Source organism: Eulemur rufifrons, chromosome 17 (assembly GCF_041146395.1).
Source record: "Eulemur rufifrons isolate Redbay chromosome 17, OSU_ERuf_1, whole genome shotgun sequence".
NCBI lineage: Eukaryota > Metazoa > Chordata > Mammalia > Primates > Lemuridae > Eulemur > Eulemur rufifrons.
Window position 1 is genome coordinate 47,609,322 of NC_090999.1, and position 20,037 is coordinate 47,629,358.

At 38.4% G+C, this 20,037-nt stretch overlaps 1 protein-coding gene across 4 annotated transcripts; it reads left to right on the forward strand.

Moving 5' to 3' along the window:
* The first annotated feature begins 11,498 nt into the window (after positions 1–11,498).
* Positions 11,499–18,629, forward strand: BTF3 (basic transcription factor 3). Of its 4 annotated transcripts, none has more exons than XM_069492080.1 (6): positions 11,499–11,853; positions 12,188–12,256; positions 15,382–15,495; positions 15,812–16,013; positions 17,288–17,344; positions 18,172–18,629. In XM_069492080.1, the coding sequence occupies exons 1-6, from the start codon at positions 11,722–11,724 to the stop codon at positions 18,216–18,218; spliced, it is 621 nt and encodes a 206-aa protein (XP_069348181.1). In that variant the 5' UTR covers positions 11,499–11,721; the 3' UTR covers positions 18,219–18,629. The 4 variants fall into 4 exon arrangements, with proteins under 4 accessions (XP_069348181.1, XP_069348183.1, XP_069348182.1 ...); XM_069492082.1 differs by having other exon boundaries at positions 11,499–11,615; XM_069492081.1 differs by lacking the exon at positions 17,288–17,344.
* Positions 18,630–20,037: the final 1,408 nt, after the last annotated feature.

Here is a 20,037-nt window from a genome sequence, read left to right on the forward strand (position 1 = left end):
CCCAGCTTTATCAGGGTCTTCCAAAATGTCCCCATCACAATTTACAGGATCCCATTCTTTCCCACTCAATCCCTCGCTTTAACAGTAGCCACTAGAGAAGGTTAAGAGTTCAACTTGTGTTTTAATTCAGACAGTATCAGGAAGCAATCCTGCATCTGACTTTCAGCAATGTCAGCCTGCAGGATACAGTCTCCCTCAGGGCACACAAAGAAGCCTTCAGGTCATGTGCACACTGCTTGAGCTGGGAATTCAAATTCCTGAGTTCATCCTTTTCTTTCATTATTTTCTCCAGCAACATTAGGAGCAACCAGACAATCTTATTACATGCATTAGTTTTCTAAAAATATTCAAAAAGATCATCTAAACAGTCACTTAGCACCTTGCTTCTTATGAGCGCAGTTGAGAAGTATCCAATGCAGATATTTTGTGTATCTCTATTGCCAGATCATACCATGAACTATCAGTGCTCTCTTTAGCACTAGAAAGAGAGTCATTAAATAGAGTCATCAGTATCTCTAAATTTAATCAGCGTAGAGTGCCAATTCCATAAACCCCCAGATCAATTCAGAAAACTCATCCTTAAAATTCTGTTCCTCTAGAACCACTCCTGATAACAAAATGCTTCCATGCTACTTTGTCTGCTCATATCAGAGCACACAATACTATACTGCGTTTATCAGTTATTTGTGTGTTTCCTCCACTAAACTGAGACCCTTTTTTAGGGTAGTGTATTAGTCTGCTCAGGCTGCCATAACAAAATACCATAGACTCGGTGACTTAAACAACAGAAATTTATTTCTCACAGTTCCAGAGATTGGGAATTCCAAGATCAAAGTGCCAGCTAATTCAGTTCCCAGTGAGGGTTCTCTTCCTGACTTGTAGACGGCTACCCTCTTGCTTTGTCCTCACGTGGCAGAAAGAGACAGAGCTCTAGTTTCTCTTCCTCTTCTTATAAGAGCACTATCCCTATCATGTTAGGGCCCCACCCTTATGACTTTAACTTTTATCACTTCCTCACAGGTCCTACTTCCTAATATGGTCATATTAGGGGTTAGAGTTTCAACATATGAATTTTGGGGGCGGGACACAAAAATTCGGTCCCTTTCATTTCTAAGACCTCAGCACTATATGACTTCACCTAGTCACTCAGTACATGTTTACTGCTACTAACATGCATAAATAAATAAGTGCATGAATGGATCAATCTATCAGTAGAAGCGTACTAAGACAAAAGTTCCCAAATTTTGATATGTAATCAGAATTATCTGCGGAAATTTGATAAAAATACAGAGATTCAGGCCCTATTCTCATCCTGTTTCAGTGAGCTTGGGACTCTATAATTTATTAGCTCTACTGGTGATTGCGATACATACCAAAGTTTGAAAACCTTTTCAGGTGAGAAAACAGGTTCAAAGAGGTTAATCTATTTGTCCAACATGACTTAAGTGGAAGTAAAACTGGGATAGTTCAGCATCATTTGTAAAGATTTTTAGTTCAGTCTTAATAGTATGCATGAGAAGACTACTTATGATAGAAATATAAAGCTTTAATTCTGTTCTAGTCAGTACAATAAACATACAAACCCATCTACTCTTCATTTGTTTGAAGAAACAACTTATTTTGAATCCTTCAATTGGTTGAAGGATGAAGTCTGAAAATTAGCTATGATACTTAAAAGTCACAGATTGTGGTTACAATTTAACATGGGTTGAACGCCAATGTCATTCTCTTCCTGTGTTCAGATTTGTACTCAAAACAGACAGTACTTTTCAAGAAAATAATGAGGACATTTAAATTTTGAATTATATAAAACTACAGAAGATCAAAAAATATTACTTTCTACCACCTGATTTACATTATATAGAAAAATATGTATTATCCTATAAGCACTACCCAAAGATTAGAGAGTATTAAGGAAAAACAGATGTTATAGCCCAGACCTTGGTGCTAGTTTAGATTTTGACTTAACAATGTTATTTTTGCAGATGAATTTGAATAAAACCCTACCACATTAGAGAATATGGGAAAGCTGGAAGGATTATGAATATCTCACTTACTAATTTAATCCTGTATCAGGTTCAATAAAATTCTCTAAGATGTAATAACCCATGTTATGATACTGATTTATATAATCTTTGTGCAGAGAGGTTTCAACCACTTGTTTGTGCTGAGCTAGGGCCAGAGTCCAATTCAAAACTTTTCCTCCTGGTCTTTTATAGAGTCTTTCTAGAATCCATGTGGGGGAAAACAAACAAACAACCTTGACCCCTACCTTACATCACAGAAAAAATTAGAGATGGATCAGAGATAAATATGAAAGCTAGAACTATAAGAAACAAAGAGGAATATCTTCAGGGAGTGAATATATATTTCCTAAACAGGAAGAAAAAGTACTAACCATAAAATTACAAAATAATAAATTGTATCTTTTCTCTTAAACTGAAATTCTCAGTTTTTATAAACATTAAAACATTTACTTATTTACTCATTTGCTTTATCCTACAGAGAAATTATATATATGTACACACATATATATGTGCATATATATATATTTATTTAGAGAGAGAGAGAGAGATTATAAGGAATTAGCTCACACAATTCACAATTATGGAGGCTGAGAAGTCCAAAACTCTGCAAGCTGCAGACCGAGGAAAGCTAATAGTATAGTTCCAACACTAGTTTGAAGGCTTGAGAACAAGGAGACCCAAAGGTGTAAATTTCAGCCTGACTCTGAGTCCAAAGGCAGGAGAAAAGTGATGTCCCAGCACAAATTCTTTCTTTGTCAGCATTTTGTTCTATTCAGGCCCTCAATGGATTGGATAGGTCCTGTCCATATTGGAAAGGGCAATCTGTTTTCCTCAGTCTTACTGACTCAAATGTTAATCTCACCCAGACACAACTTATTTAGAATAATGTTTGACCAAATATTTAGGGACCCCATGGCCCAGTCAATACATAAAAGTAATCATCACAATTATTGAGTAAGGTTTAATATTTTTTTCCAGTTTATTTCCTTTAATTTATTCCATTAAAATCTGCATATTATGTTCAAAAGTCATTTGAAATCATTCTTTAGGTGTCAATTTTCACAATTTGATAGTTAGCTTCCTTTATTTCCAATTTTAGCGTTTGCTGTTTTCTTCTCACATTGATTTCATCTTTTAATATACAAAAGGTTCAAAAGTAAAAACTAACTGAAAAGGTATACTCTGAGAAGTATTGCTTCCTTCCCTATTCCTTCCACTTTGTTTCCTGTCACAACCTGTAATTTTTTTTTAAGATTCTGGTTTCTTCCTTTTTTTCTCCCCCCAAACCAATCTCTCTTCTATTTTTCTGTTCTCTTACACAAAAGGAAGCATATTCCATATGTTGTTCTTTATCACATAGTACTCTAATGCTTTGGAGAATATACACAATTTGAATTTGTTCAACTATTTCACTTTATACATAGAGAGAACAGTTGTAGGTCCACTGAGAGGTAATGGTAAGAGACCAGGATAGACAGCAGATAGCACTAATTGTTGCCATTTGTATTAACCAACTATTGTGACAATAGTGCTATGTAAGAAAGTACCTCTCACTCAGTGGCTTATAATGAAAAGCATTTATTTTCATGCTCACGGGTCCATAAATCAATTATATGGGCTTGGCCAGGTGGCCTGCAGACAGGGTTTAGGTTTTCTCCATATGTTGGTTCTGGGGCCCAGACTCAAGGGGCTATGGCTACCTGAGGCATCTTCTCATAGTGATCACCAAAGAAGGGTCATGAGAAACCATACAGCACATTTAAGGTCTCCGCATATCTCGCATTTGCTAATACTCCATTGGTGAAAGCAAGTCACTTGAATGAACCCAAAAGCAATGAGCAGAGAATTATCTTCTGCAAATAGTCAAAGAGTGAATGGATATTTGCTGAACAATACATCCAAACTGTCCCCAATATAAAGGTGAGGCACCCCTACTCTGTTGCTTCTTTCTGTCTCCTAGTTTGTCCCCTGTGGTCTTTGCTCCTGTGAATACTCACATTCTCCAGTGATTTTGATGGCCATTTCCTGGGTCAGTTTAGAGCTAAAGAACTTGATTACAACTCAGGTTGTGGAATGGTCAGTTCAAACTAGTTTACATTAAGTACTGCCCCAGACTGAGATAAATTCATCACTTCTGATATTTTGACCATATTCTTATCTTTTTATTATAAAAATCATTAAGGAAAATATTTTTTATTTGTGTGTTCTGCACAGCTCAAGTATGTAAGATGCTTAAGAACTAGGGGAAGAGTGGTAGGAGACAAATTTTGAGAAGACAGGAACAGACTATGTGTGGTTTTGTAGTCACAGTAAACAGTGAATTTTATTCTAAATGCAATGGACAGCCATTGGAATGCTATATGCAAGGGATATTTGTTTTTTTAAAAAGCAAACTGTTGTGTAGAGCATGAGCTGCAGGAGGCAAATTGGAAGCAGGGAGGTAAGTTAGGAGACTGTGAGAGTAGCCTGGGTGAGGGATGACAGTGGTTTGGATTAGGGTGGCAACAGTAAATGTAGTCAAGTGGTAGAATTTGAATATATTTTGGAGGTAGGACCAAGGTTTGCTGATAGATTTAATGTGGAAAGTTATAGGAAGAAAGAGTTGACTCTTGAGTGTTTTGAGTTAATGGTGGATGGTGGGAATACTGTTCTAACTTAGACATAGTATATTCGAGGTGTTGGTTATCTGAGCAGATATTCAGTGAGCACTTGAGTGGATTTTTACTGAGTAACAGGTGCAGAGTTCAGATAATCATATTCCTTAGTAGTCAGCAGAATAGCATAAGTTATGAGCACAGACTGTGAAGCAGACTGCCTAGGTTCATGTTTTAGCTTTGCCACTTACCAGCACTGTGGCCTTAGGTAAGTTACTTAACCTCTCTGTGCCTCAGATTTCTGATTCTGGAAAATGGGAGCAATAGTGCTTACTGCACAAGATCAAATGAATTAATATATATAAAGCCCTAAAAAGAGTATATTAAAGGCTACATATACATTAGCCATCATTAGCACTGTCATTTTCAGCCATGCAAGGCAGTCTCATTGATTTTTCTTCTCTGATCTTCACTCCTGTTCTCCTTCACCATAAAGGTATCCACTGCATTGTTGAAATATGATCTTAAATATGCATTTATCTTTGTAGCATATATCATGTTATGTGTGCTTTTCCTTTTAAGAAACTTTTATTGTTCAATACACAGAACCATATACACTATGCAAGTCAGGAGACAGACCCTTACTCTCCACCCTAGAAACCTATGTGCCTTCTCCCCATTATAACCCTTTCCCCCCAAGAATAACCACTATTCTTTCATGATAATTTCTTTTCTCTTCAGTTTTATCACCTAAGCCTTCATCCCTAAACACTATAGTTTTTCCTGTTTTTCCTTTGGTTTTTTTTTTTTGTTTGATATGTTTCTTAGGTCTCTTTTAATCCAAAGACCCCTTAGCCTTCTTTTTTTTCTTTTTTTCCTTGAAGTTTATTTGTTGAAGGAACCAGATTGTCTTATTGTTTCTTATAATCTGAATTTTATTGATTACATTCTGTAGAATAATTTAACACGTTTTTCTGTCCTTTGTATATTCTGTAAATTGATAGCTAAATTACCTTGGAGTCAAAAATTTGTGTTTCTGTTCAGTAAGAGTGTGACAGATTTAACAGACTAGAAGATATTTGCAATACCTAAAATAGGAAAGAGATGAAGAATAAAAATTATAACATCTGGGAATCCATTTAACAAAGAATGCACAAGAATTTCAGAAAGTTTTAAAAACTCTACTAAAGTACATAAAAGATTTAAAAAACTAGATGCACGGCCGGGCGCGGTGGCTCACGCCTGTAATCCTAGCACTCTGGGAGGCCGAGGCGGGTGGATTGCTCGAGGTCAGGAGTTCGAGACCAGCCTGAGCAAGAGCGAGACCCCGTCTCTACTAAAAATAGAAAGACATTATATGGACAACTAAAAATCTATATAGAAAAAATTAGCTGGGCATAGTGGCGCATGCCTGTAGTCCCCGAGTCCAGCTACTCGGGAGGCTGAGGCAGTAGGATCGCTTAAGCCCAGGAGTCTGAGGTTGCTGTGAGCTAAGCTGACGCCACGGCACTCACTCTAGCCTGGGCAACAAAGTGAGACTCTGTCTCAACAAAAAAAAAAAAAAAAAAAAAAAACTAGATGCACTATGTTCATGGAGGTGAAAATTTGGGTGGATAAGGTTGGTACTCAGCATTCATTCCAATTTTTTTCAAGATTGCCTCATTGTACTATAAATCTAGAAGGCTAAAAACTACACTTTCCAGACTTCCTTGCAATTAGGGTTCTAGAGGTGAATTATTTCTGCCAGTGAGGTACATTTAAGTAACAGTTGGAAGGTGGAAGTGAGTAAAGCCTCTTCCTGCTGTGTTTTGCTGGCAAGCATGCTCATGAAGATACCAGTATTTTCTGCAGCAGCTTTCCAGAGCCCAGTAATTAGCATGTGGCTGTTGAGTAGTACATGGTACCGTATCTTCTTGATTCCTGAATTGTAGCTACAGTGGTGTATTTTTTTTTTTTTTTTTTTGAGACAGAGTCTCACTCTGTTGCCTGGGCTAGAGTGCTGTGGCATCAACCTAGCTCACAGCAACCTCAAACTCCTGGGCTCAAGCAATCCTTCTGTCTCAGCCTCCCGAGTAGCTGGGAGTACAGGCATGCACCACCATGCCTGGCTAATTTTGTCTATATATTTTTAGTTGTCCAGCTAATTTCTTTCTATTTTTAGTAGAGACGGGGTCTCGCTTTTGCTCAGGCTGGTCTTGAACTCCTGAGCTCAAATGATCCACCCGCCTCAGCCTCCCAGAGTGCTAGGATTACAGGCGTGAGCCACCATGCCTGGCCAGTGGTGTATTCTTAACATCAATAATTCCAGTTGTGTGGTCCTTATTTTCAAGTGGTAGCAGCTCCTTTGACAGCCCAGTTCTGCAGTACAGGTTGAGTATCCCTTGTCTGAAATGGTTGGGACCACAGTGTTTTGGATTTTTTTTTTTTTTAGATTTTGAAATATCTGCATTATATATTTTCTGGTTGAGCCCTTCTAATCCAAAAATCCAAAATCTGAGATGGTCCAATGAGCATTTTCTTTGAGTGTCTAGTTGGTATTCAGAAAGTTTTAGATTTTGGAGAATTTGGGTTTTTTTTTTTTTTTTTTTTTTTTTTTTGAGACAGAGTCTCACTCTGTTGCCCAGGCTAGAGTGAGTGCCGTGGCGTCAGCCTAGCTCACAGCAACCTCAAACTCCTGAGCTCAAGCGATCCTCCTGTCTCAGCCTCCCGAGTAGCTGGGACTACAGGCATGCACCACCATGCCCGGCTAATTTTTTCTATATATATATTTTTAGCTGTCCATATAATTTCTTTCTATTTTTAGTAGAGATGGGGTCTCGCTCTTGCTCAGGCTGGTCTCGAACTCCTGAGCTCAAACAATCCGCCCACCTCGGCCTCCCAGAGAGCTAGGATTACAGGCGTGAGCCACCGCGCCCGGCCGAGAATTTGGGTTTTTTAAAAAAAATTTAATTATTATAGATATATAATAGTTGCATATTGCATTTTGGAGCATTATGGATTTCAAATTTTCAGATTAGGAATACTCAACCTGTATTATCCTGGGATTCATTTCTGTAAGCCCAAGCTAAAGCCCACACCTCCAGTCCTTCAAGTAATTTTTTAAGCACCAATTCCCTATATTAAATCCCTATGTAATAAAAACAGCCAGATCGATTCCCTGCAACTAATGCAGACTCATACAATAATTAGTAAAGATATAATAGCTTCCCAAATTAATCTACAAAATCCCAATCAAAATTTTAAAATTGAACAAAACCTAAAAGGCATATAGAATGTCTACAAATATATCAACCTCAAAAATGAAAAAAGGGGGAAACACTACCATCTATTAAGAATATTGAGCCTATGTATTAATTTGATAATTTTTCATGGCTGATGAAGGGCCTATGGGAGTTCTTTATTCTTCTTACTTTTATGTATCTGAGGTTTTCCATAATAATGTAAAAAGAATATTAAGTCTAGAGTTCAAAAGAAGTTAGTGTTAGAATTATAATTTTGGGAGGCATCAAAATAAAGATATTTGAAGCCATGGGACTGGATGATACCACCTACGGAGAAAGAAAAGAGGACAGGGGACTAAAAAGTGAGCACCTCTTAATATTTCAAAGTCAGAAGGGGAAAATACACTGAAGTAGATGGAGGCCAGGAAGGTAAAAGGAAAATCAGGAAAATGAGATGTTTTAGAGGCCTGAAGAAGAAAATGTTTCAAAAATGTGGATGTGGCCAAGTGTGTCAAATGCTGCTCAAAGGCTAAAAGGAGAATTGATCTTTTGGATCGGTCAGGTTGGAGGTTCAGACAATTCTTTGGAGAAATTTTGCTATTAATATAAAGGGGAGAAAAAAAATTAAATACTGGCTGGAGGAGAACACAGGTCAAAAGAAACTTTTTTTGTTTTGTCCTCTTTAAAGATACTTGATACTAAGGCATATTAGTATACTGGTAGAATGACGTAGGTGAACATGTAAAACAGATACAGAAGGAAGTCACTAACAGAATCAAGGTCCTGAATGCAGTAAGCAAAAGTATGAGTAGAGGGAATATTCTTCCATGTGTATCAGGAGTGAAGGCGGTATTTATAGGTTCAGATACATATAGATGGATAGATTTGGTAGAGGGAAAAAATCTATTTTCATACCTTTAACCCTCTAAGCCTCAGTTCCTCCACCAGTAAAACAGGAAATACCTATAAGGTCTCTGTGAGGATCAAATGATCAAAAAGAAAGCACTCACTATTAACCTAATGGGGCTGGGTGCAGTGGACTCATGCCTGCAATCCTAGAACTTTGGGAGGCTAAGGCAGGAGGATCACTTGAGCCCAGGAGTTTGACGTTGCAGCAAGTTATGATGCCACTGCACTTTAGCCTGGGTGATAGAGTGAGACCTTGTCCCCCCAGAAAAAATAAATAAATTAAAACTAATAACTAATGGGAAATTGTTACTTAGACTCCTCGTTTAATTCTCCATTACTGAAATAAATTTATCAATCTCTCATTTTGCATTTAATAAAATACAACTAAAAATAACTATGATGGTTATAACTTAAAGAGGTTACATCTATCATAGCTGTTGAGCAGGATTTCCTGAGATATGTAAACTGAGAGCTAAATGATGTATAGGCACTAACTTGACAAAAGTGGGGGTGATAGAAGAAGAGTTCAAGGAGGTTTAGAAACTTAAAAACAACAACCACTGTGACTACCAGGAAGGGCCAGATCATGAAAGAACTAAAAGCATGGGAATATTCATCCTAAGTGATTTCCTAAAACCTCCTGTGGGTCAGAATAGGGCTCAATGGCCCTTAAGAAATAAACATAATATAAAGTGGATATTTTGGCTCTTGCTGAAGCTGACTTAAGTCCAGCTGAGACATGAAAACAACTCACGGACTTTGATTAGACCATAAACTATAAAGCAAGGAGGGCAAACAGGTTTCACCTTTTTTACCTTCTCTATTAACATATGCCATCTTGAGTGCTGAGTAAATGATTCTCAGGCTTGTTCAAGCTCAGCAGTGAAGTGTTGGAGTCAATTATCCACATTTGCCATAGACATTGGGAGCACACTGGAAATGGCTCCCCCATCGGCACATGAGTTACTCTTTTGGAATCCCCGAGTGAAGATCACCACATGGTAACTTTTTGGGGGATTAAAAAAAATCCCTTCAGTTATTTTTGAAAAGACTGGCATATAAATACATTAGCAGAATAAGAATTTCCTGACCAATCACAAAACAAGCAGAAGCAGCTGGAGTAAAAAAAAAAAATTTTCTTTTCTTACTATTAAGAATCTTTGATGATTTTCAACCTGGTGCAAATCTTTAAAATTATAAAAGATTAAGAAAAGTGGGAACTAAGAGAAAATAAAAAATAACTCACAACATTTCCTAAAAACAGGTATATAAAAGGTGAGTCAGGTGGCAGGTTATACATGCAGAATCTTGTTTATGTAAAACCTCAGAAAACATCACATGACTAGGAAATTTCAAATACCCTCACTATAACATGAGGAAAGGGAAAAAAATGTTCCTAAACAAAGACACACATTCCTTTCTAAAAGGGGAATATTTCTATATATTTTGTAATATTTCTATACCACCGAATACTATTGGCACAGTCATTTTGACCTTTATCATTAGGACAGTGACCCACACTGCCTAACAGTACACCTTTTTCTGTACTAAACTTCACTCATATTTAATAAAGCAACATTGTTTTTTAAAAAAATAACAACTGTTACAACTATCCTAAAAAAATAATACAGCTGTCCTCACCGGTTATTTTCTTAACAAACTTATACATGAAAACTATTCGAAAACAAAAAATAATCGATCTTAATTTCAGAGGAGTCTACACTTACACAAGTTTTCATGTTATATAAATTGCATTCTCTCCAGCTAAGATTCTGGACTCACTTCGGAATATGCAAAGAACACTTTACTGGTACGACCACAAAAAAGGCTGATCAGAGAGCATTTTTATTTAAATTGCCATTTTTAACATCAATGGTTTTAAGATTGCCTCAAAGGTTTTAGGCATTTAGCAAATTTTAACTCCCACCCACGCTAGTCTCTTCCCAACACAGGAGGCACAAATTCTTCCTCAATTGAATCAGTTGTGAAAGGTAAGGTTTGTTAAACGGAAACGCTAGTTGTCAAATCCATGCCAATTCGTTATCAAGGAGTCAACTTTCTGCCTGGTAAAGAAAGAAACAAGATAAGGTAATCCCATAGACCGGCCTAAGGTGGCAAGCCATCTGCTAAATTTGCTGAAATGCAAATTACCCCGTCCCACTCCTACTCCTACTCAATTGCATTTTGAGGGGTGGAGCTAGGAGATGCATCTGAACACGCTCCCCAGAAATTCTGAACCAGGGCCTCGCAATCTACCAAACCATCTAACCTTGGAAAGCAAAATCAGCTGCATTGTTTTTCGACAAAATGTTTTGGTAAAAGCTTCTTCGGGCCGAGGGGAAAAGTCTACATTTCTCCAATCTACACCATCCAGCGAGGGGAGAGTAGCTAACAGGCAAGCACGAACTGGGCGCCCCGAGCCTTTCCGGGAAACGCGAACAGGCCCTTTCTTCTGCGGGTAAAGAACTTCAGGATCAGGGCCCAATGGACACTGGGCAGACTTACTCAACCCTAATTGTGCAAAGAACCAGGCTCTCTGACCCCTCTTTGGCTTTTTCCAAGACTAAGGGCAGCGCCCCAGCCCCGCGTCTCTCGTGGGGCTTCTAGCCGGCCGCCTCGGGATGAGTAGAGGAGGGGCCCGGGGGACCTTCCCAGGCGCCGCGGCGCGTGCGCAGCGAGGCGCCAAGCTCGCAGCGAAGACCGTTTCCTGACTTTTGGAGGAAGTGGGGTTGTGTCACTTCCGGCCTCCCTCTAGCTGCCATCTTGCGTCCCCGCGTGTGTGCGCCTAAACTCAGCTGGTCTTCCCGAGACCCTCTGAGCGCCAACCCTAGTCCCCCGCGCGGCCCCTTTTACGCTCCGACAAGGTACAAAAAGGCTCTGGACGCCGGCGTGGGAGGAGGACGGGAGCGGGGGCGGGAAGTTCCCGGAAGGAGCGAGACAGGGAGGGACAGGGCAGAGGAGAGGAAGGCGATGCGACGGACAGGCGCACCCGCTCAGGCTGACTCTCGGGGGCGAGGTCGAGCCAGGGGCGGCTGCCCTGGGGGCGAGGCGACGCTATCTCTTCCTCCACCTCGCGGCGGAACCCGAGGACAGGAGCCTCAGGTACCGCGAGGCTTGCGGAGAGTGGCCGGGCCGGGAAGGCCCTGGCTAGGCCCAGGCCAGGCCAGGGCCAGGGGTGGGGGGTGCTGGCCAGGTGTGGGTTAGAGCCCTTGTTTCGGGCTGCAAAGAGCGGGGAGCTGTGGGGGAGTGGTGGGAGAGGCGGGTACTCTTTGGGCTCCCTCAAAACCGAAATTTGGAGCTTTGCGGGGTGGATTTGGGGTCCAGGTTTCGGCCTGTGGAGGACATTTATTCTCCTGCTGGTGTCTTGGGAAATATCGAGTGTGATATGCTAGAGTGAGCTAGACGTTTCCTTGCTGAGGATTTCCTCTCTTTCTAGATGAAAGAAACTATCATGAATCAAGAGAAACTCGCCAAACTGCAGGCACAAGTGCGCATTGGTGGGAAAGTAAGTTTTAATAGTTTGGGGCTTTTAAGGTTTAGGGGTTCTTAAAATACTCCTTTTGCTTTTCTGATGTTGGTTTGTCACTTCGCCTATCGAGGCTTCGCCTATCGAGGGAAATTCACAGAGCTAGCAAATCTAGAGGGAGGGGGAGGCAGAGGCAGGGGGTTAGGTATACGACAGCGAGACATGCAGGTTGGGTATTAAAAGGGGGGAGGGAAGGTAGTGAATCGAGAAGAAAGAAACACGTTAACTAGAAACATTGCTTTTATGTAAATGTTTGTATTTTCATTGTTACGATGTATAAATAGAACAGTGTTTCCTAATTAGTAAGAAAAATGTGTTATTTCAGTTAGACTGTTGTGTGCATCATGCTCTTCACTTGTTTTAGCTTAAGTTGTATAAAGTTGGTGCCTTTTTTTTTTTTTTTTTTTTAATCTAACTCTGAATTGGTTGGTAATTTTCTCCTGTTAAACTTTGGAGTTTGTTTCTCACAAATTAAGACCTTTCTGTAATGCTTTCTGAACTAAAAGCCGTTTAAGGCAGTTGTATGTTTTCAAGGATATTTAAAGATATCTTTCTTATAGGTATGTTTTGGAATATAAGAGCAGTGACTATTAGATATGAAAATATTACCTAAGCAGCTATATTTTCTGTTCTAACTTTGTATTATAAAACTGAGGGAATGCAAGTGACTGATTTTTAAATGATCACTTTTTGGTTAATTGGTTTTTCCTGGCTGATATGGATTCTCTTCTAGAGGATTCTTTTTTGAACTTGGTTTTTAGATTGCTAAGTAATTTACTTAAATAAGAAGTCCACTCTAGGCAGAGGTCTGCTCAGTTGTATTTTGTATTGTTGGCACATTCCTACTGTTTAACAAGGTGTGGTGGCTTGTTGAAACAGATCATGTCTTTACTTGGGAAAACCTGTAAAGCTTCCATAGTACACGTTTATTACTTACTATTAGTTTTTTCCCAACTTTAAGCATTTACCTTCAAGTAGAGTCTACTGTGAGATAGCCAAAAGTTGCTCTTAGACTTAATAAGATGCAGTTTTGTTAACTTACTAAACATTGCCAGCAGTGAATTTATCTTGAATTTTTTTTCCCCCCTGGCTGATGCTGGTGGTCTTCAAGACCCACACCTGTGTGTGAGCAACATTAGATGTTTCTTGTCCTTTTTAACAAATGTTATCAGACTGTGGCTTTTCAGTGCCAGAAAAACTCATATTCTTTGTGGGTCAGTGTTTGGATATTCTTCTGTTCGTGTTTTTAACCACTGTTCTTTTCAATGCGCTTTCAGAAGGATTAATTTGAATAATGTGCTTCTGTCCAGTCTTTTTGTTGTTACTCTGATTATTAGGGTTTAACTTTTCAGAGGCGTAACTGTAGGGTAAAGGAAAGTCTTGAGGTTTTCTAGGATATTTAAAGCTGATACAGGACTAAACTGTATCCTAACATCTTAATACTTACATATAGCTAATACAGGAAATATTTCTGTAGTCATTGTAATATGGAAATATTTTCAACACTATTTAAGAAACCTACTTGGGATGTGAAATTAGGTAAGTTAGTTTTGTCTTAGAGAAAACTGCAAGTGTTAGGTACTTGTAGGTAAATGTTATAAAAGCCCTTTATATCAGTATCTAATCACAGCATTGATAATAATTATTAAGTAAAAATTGAACTATATATGTGAAGTATATGGAACTTATAGAAGATGTGCTGGATTTGTTTTTAGAATCTTAGGAATTCCTTATAATTTCTTAGGATTCTTTGGAAACCGGTTGTATACATAACCACTTTGAGGTAATTTTTGTTCATAAAAGTTTTGGGGGAAGGGTTGGTAACCAGTATTTTTCTTGTAGGTATTGTTAATCTCTTCAGTTACATGATTCGTTTCAGCCTTTACTATGTTGACTCCTGAAAATATAAAATTTAAGAAGTTTAAAGTCCCTAGAGGGGCTTTAAGCCTAGCAGTGGAGATAGGTATCTTTTTTTTTTTTTTAAATCTATTTTAATGGTATAATTATGTAGTGCAATAGAAATATTTTCAAAATATAGAGATGGGAATGATTTGGCATGGGGCGGGTAGTTGCAGAGTTATGGAAAGGCACAGAAGTAATGACTTGAACAAGATTTTAAAGGATGAATAGAAATGGGAAGGAGGTTGAGGGACAGGCAGGTAGTTGGGTAGCCTTTCCTTGTGTGTCTTCAATGAGCCAGAGGCTGTTCTGGATAGTGCGCTTATAGCGGTAAACAGAATAGAAGCCCTCAAGGAGCCTATATTCTTCCAGTGAGAGGAGACAGACAGTAAAATGTATTTGGTCTCTTATAGTGATAAGTGTTATGAAGAAAAATGAAACAGGATAAAAAGGACATGACTGAGTGTGGGGGTTGATATTTTACATTGGATGGTTGAGAAAAACCACTCTGATATGGTGACAGAAGAGCAGAGATCTGCAGTGAGGGAGCCATGCAAATGCTAGGGGAAGAGAGGAACAGAATATGCAAAGGCCCTAAGATCATAGCCTGCTTGGCCTGTTCAGAGACCAGTAAAGAGGTTTATTTGGCTGAAGATGAGTGTATGAGTGGTAGGAGATAGTGGTCAAGAGTGGCATATTAGAGGCAGGCTGGATGGTGTAGGGGCCTTGTAGATTAAGGGAAGAGCTTGAGATTTTACTCTTGGGTGATATGTACAGACTGATTTGAATGTTTCATACACTATCTTACCTGTGAGTATTAATGTGAATGTTGATTTTTAATGTGAAAACAGAAAATGCTGTTAATTCTAGCTTTTCTAAATGGGGCTTAGTTTAGGTTGACACATGCCACCTCTTTGATCACTTTTAGAGCAAATAATGTAAAAAGTAGGACTTTCAAAAGATCATTCTTTTATATCTGACAAAACTAGAAGTTTAGAAGTTATTAATGATTGGTAGATAGTTCTTTTTGTTTCCCTCTTTTTGCTTCTATCTTTGCCTTAGCCTGCCTACTCACTGCATAGAAGTTGTGGTTATGATAATTTCCTTATACAGAGCCAAAGATGAGAAATGAATTAGAAACTGTTCCCATTTGGAAATGTCTGTTATGGTAAAAATGTGCTGTTTTCTTTCCTTTCCACTTTAAGGGAACTGCTCGCAGAAAGAAGAAGGTGGTTCATAGAACAGCTACAGCAGATGATAAAAAACTTCAGTTCTCCTTAAAGAAATTAGGAGTAAACAATATCTCTGGTATTGAAGAGGTAAATGTCAAATTTTGTTTCATTAAAAAAGATTTGGCTGGAAAAAGTTTTAATGTTCATACATTAAATGATATTTTTCAGTCTGCTCCCAACAAATTATTTCATATCCCACTGGACTTTTAAAGTCCCTAAGACATGTTTCTACCCTATTAACAAATACTGGGGAGAGTGTCAAGTCTGAAAGCTATTAGATTGCATGTTCCCTTCCAGGCAAAATTTAGTTAGTCAGATTTCAGTTTTTGTTTAATAAAGCATATTTGGTTTTAAAGAGACTTTGGTCAGTGTTGCAAATTTAATTTTTTTTTTTTCTTTATAGGTGAATATGTTTACAAACCAAGGAACAGTGATCCACTTTAACAACCCTAAAGTTCAGGCATCTCTGGCAGCAAACACTTTCACCATTACGGGCCATGCTGAGACAAAGCAGCTCACAGAAATGCTACCCAGCATCTTAAACCAGCTTGGTGCAGACAGTCTGACTAGTTTAAGGAGACTGGCTGAAGCTCTGCCCAAACAATGTGAGTTTCCTGGCAGTGGGTTAACTGGGGGGTTACTCATGTAGCAGCAGATTTCTGTAGTCACGGGGCTTGTAGTGGATATGCATATCTTTAAATTTGGAAATGTCGATTTTAAAATGTATTTAAGTGTATTTTAAAATGTATTTTAAAAACAACAAATTTTTAACTGATTTTAGTGTTCTTGATGTTTACAATAATTTACCTGGTTTGCTGTGATCCTTGTAGTTGGTTTAGTGGAATTTGTTTTTCTACTGTGGGTCAGAGACTTGAAAATTTTTTACTTTATTAGCTAGAAATGATTAAAATGTCAGTTTTGGACTTTGCTAACTGGTAATTACTTTATTGTTTAGAATTGATTAAAAGATATATTAGTATAAATTACCAAAGTTCTTCAGTTTATATATACAATCAGTATCACCAATAATTTTTAAGAAATGGCCTGCCAATATTCTGGTGTTTTTAATTACAGTATGATAGGGATTTTGTTGAGGGCAGAAAACAGCAGAGTTGAATAGGTGTATATCTGGCGGTGTGACAACTTATGCTGAGGTCCACTGCTTAAAATGTTAAAGAATGGGAATACAGGAGCATATCAGAGACTTATTGTATGATTTATTATTTATAATGAAGCTTTTCCAGGTGTTGACTCACTCTGCCTCAATTTATATTTTTATTGTCATGTTGATGTATACCAGGTTCTAGACTGTCTCAGGTGTTCAGAGCTGAAGTAGGCTTTTGAAGTATCCCTCTGATGCCTGTATGAGAGTAGTACATATTCTCATGTGTAGTTCACGTTCTAGTGTAATAAAGGAAAGTAGATGCTTACCACTCACTTTAAGTTTTTTATCATTTTCATTTCAGTAAATGTTAAGTATCTCCCTTATGCCACGCACAAACAAAAGAATAGTTGGGAAAATGGCCTCTTCATTTGTCTCCCAAAATAAGTCTTACCATAATTTAGTGTGTAGGTTTTACCTGCACCCAAAGGGCTCCCTGCTGCTCTTAGACTCAGTACCCCAGGGCCTATAGAGGGCTAGAGGAATTAAAGGATGGGAATGGAATTTGGTTTGTTGGCCGTTCCTAGTATTTTAACCCATTCGTAGACAACAGAATATCACACTATTTGATAGTATTATAGATAAAATCCCAAATGTCACTTGTCATAATGAATATAAGTTGTAACAATACTTAGCATTTCATCTGTTCTTCTTTGTCTGATGTTTATTGAAAACTTAGACAAATATGTGAGTGACATTTGTATTTCCCTTTCATAGCTGTGGATGGAAAAGCACCACTTGCTACTGGAGAGGATGATGATGACGAAGTTCCAGGTAGGAACCTTCACTTGTGGTTAGCCTAAAGAATCTTAGCAAGGGAGAATCAAGAATCTTTACAGGAAAAACTACTGGGGAGGTGTGGGGGAGCAGTTTGAGTATAAGTTAAAGGGGGGCATGGACCTCACTTAGAAAAGTGATGCAGTGCTATTTAACTGGAAGTTATGTTTATAGACTTGGCTTATGTCTGTTTGGGATCCTAAGGATGTGTAGGTATCTAACCTTAAATTATATATATTGAATTAAATAAATGTGTATATTGCAGTCTAAATATAACTACCTGCAGGTCACTAATGACCCTTGTTTCCTACTTTGAAATTCATGAATTTAAGAGAAGGTGTGGAGAAGTTGTTCAGGTATCTTGGGATATAACCATTCTAAAATCTGTAGCAGAATAACTCCTTTGGCAATCATGAGACGTTTTTCACTTACCCCTCCATTATTGGATAACTTACTTTGTTGTAAGACAAATACTTATTGGGTAGGAGTATCAGTAGACTCAAACATTTCCACTGTGCTTAGGCAGGTATCCTTAGGAACCCAGGAAAATGTCAGCATTGTGTGTCATGGTATTCTTTGGTTCTGCTCCCCCATATTGACCAGCGTACTATATTGTTTAATTCTTGTAGTGCGATGGGAATGGTGAGGGTGTATGTGAGTGTGCGTGTGTGCCTGTGTGTGTGTGTGTGTGTGTGTGTATATTCTTTAGACACAGTGTTTTTATCGTTGGTAAATTACTGTTCTTCCTTCATCTCCTTTTAAGATCTTTTAATTACTTGTAGATTTGGCTTCTTTCTTAGAATTTCTACCTTTTTTCCCCTTAGATCTGGTGGAGAACTTTGATGAAGCTTCCAAGAATGAGGCAAACTGAATTGAGTCAACTTCTGAAGAAGATAAAACTTGAAGAAGTTATTGGGAGCTGCTATTTTATATTATGACTGCTTTTTAAAATTGTTTTGTTTATGATCTGATAAAATCTAGATCTCTAATATTTTTAAGCCCAAGCCCCTTGGACACTGCAGCTCTTTTCAGTTTTTGCTTACACACAATTCATTCTTTGCAGCTAATTAAGCTGAAGAAGCCTGGGAATAAAGTTTGAAAAAAAGGTTAATAAAGTTCTTTGCGTAGTATACAGTTTTATTTTTTATTTCATTTACACCTATACACAGTAGACAAAGTTGTTTCTAGAAAGCTAATCATGGCAATATAACCTTTGAAATTTAAAGATTTAAAATCACAATGTAGTGTAACATAGGTGCTGTAATGTTCTCATGTTTGACAACTTTCCTTCAGGAATCCTCAGGGTTTTGTAGTGAGTGTAAATACATTATGAGAATAGAATATTAGTGGGTGAACAGGGGCATTTGCTTCTGTTGCTGTCTATATTGTAAGCATATGTTAAGTGCCTTGTTTGTATTACCGCAGTTTTACCTCATTTATTCCTCAGTTTATGAGGTGTAGGAACTAGTAGCTCCATTTTGTAGATGTAACCTGAGGTTTAGAACTTCAAAAAAGTGAAAGTGGTTTATCTCCAGATCCCTTCTTGTAGGATATTCTATAAGGTATCTTGAAAAAAAATACTGTTGAAGTGGGAATGGCTCCTGGGTCACTTTGTCGTTTTCTTAAATGTTAACACAAATAGGGTTACCTTTTTTTGTTAACATACAGTAATATTGAGTGTATGTATACAGTTGTAAGAATTTTAACATGTAACATGTAACTGCCACCATAACCAGGTTAGTAAACAGTTCTGTCACCCCAGAAAACTCCCTTGCCATAGGGTTACTTATAAAAAGTTTACAAATTGCAATTAAAATAATTGTATAATCTGTAGCTAGGCCATTGAGGAAGAAAATTGTTTTCTATTTGCAATAAGAATTCATTCACATTTTTATAGCAATTTGCCAAGTACTTTTTAAAAGTAGTACACAACTGTATCTAAAAGTCACTAAACTGTACCCAAATGAAGTGCTGTGTAAACAATATTTGCACATATTTACATTGTATTATTCAAAGGAAAAAAATATCAGTCCTGTTGCAGTACGCTGCTACAGTAACAAAGATCCTGAAGTCTCAGTGGGTAACAACTACAAAAACTTAAGTGCACATTCCCAGACTGTTGTGGGTCAGGTTGGTGCGGGCTGTCCTGCGTATTCACTGCAGGTCCCACAGTGATGGGCAACCCCCACCTGGGACACTCCCAGCTTCCTGGCAGAGAATATGGTGGGTCATACTGCCTCTTAGGCTGTTACAAATGTCACTTCTTACATATGACTGACCCTGACGGAAGCAAGTGGAATGGCTGAGCTGGAGGGTAGTGGAGTGGGAGCTGAGGATACGGGTTACTGATGAGCTCCCAGGTGGTGCTGGGGCCGCAGGTCCACTGGCTGTGCTTTGAGAAGCATGATTAGAAGCCTTTTCATCCCAATAGCTATCGTGGTGACAGTGACAGGCTAACAAGTCTGTGGAGAATGCCACTATTTGAATATCTTTCCAATTCTTTGACCTAGATCTACAGGAAATAGGCTAAACAAGAGCAGATTTCCAGGCAGGCCTGTCCCAGTGCAACTTTCTTATTGTACAAATGCTGGCCAAGGTTAAGCCTGTTAGAACTGTACTCAGCCACCTTTTCCCAACAATCTCTAAAATTGTTACTCCTGGCCGGGCGCGGTGGCTCACGCCTGTAATCC

Excerpts from the sequence above, each read along its gene's own strand:
- BTF3 (XM_069492080.1), top strand. The coding sequence starts at position 11,722 with ATGCGACGGACAGGCGCACCCGCTCAGGCTGACTCTCGGGGGCGAGGT. Across the intron at positions 11,854-12,187 it reads CCCGAGGACAGGAGCCTCAG|ATGAAAGAAACTATCATGAA; the intron begins GTACCGCGAGGC and ends CTCTCTTTCTAG. Across the intron at positions 17,345-18,171 it reads TGATGATGACGAAGTTCCAG|ATCTGGTGGAGAACTTTGAT; the intron begins GTAGGAACCTTC and ends TTTTCCCCTTAG.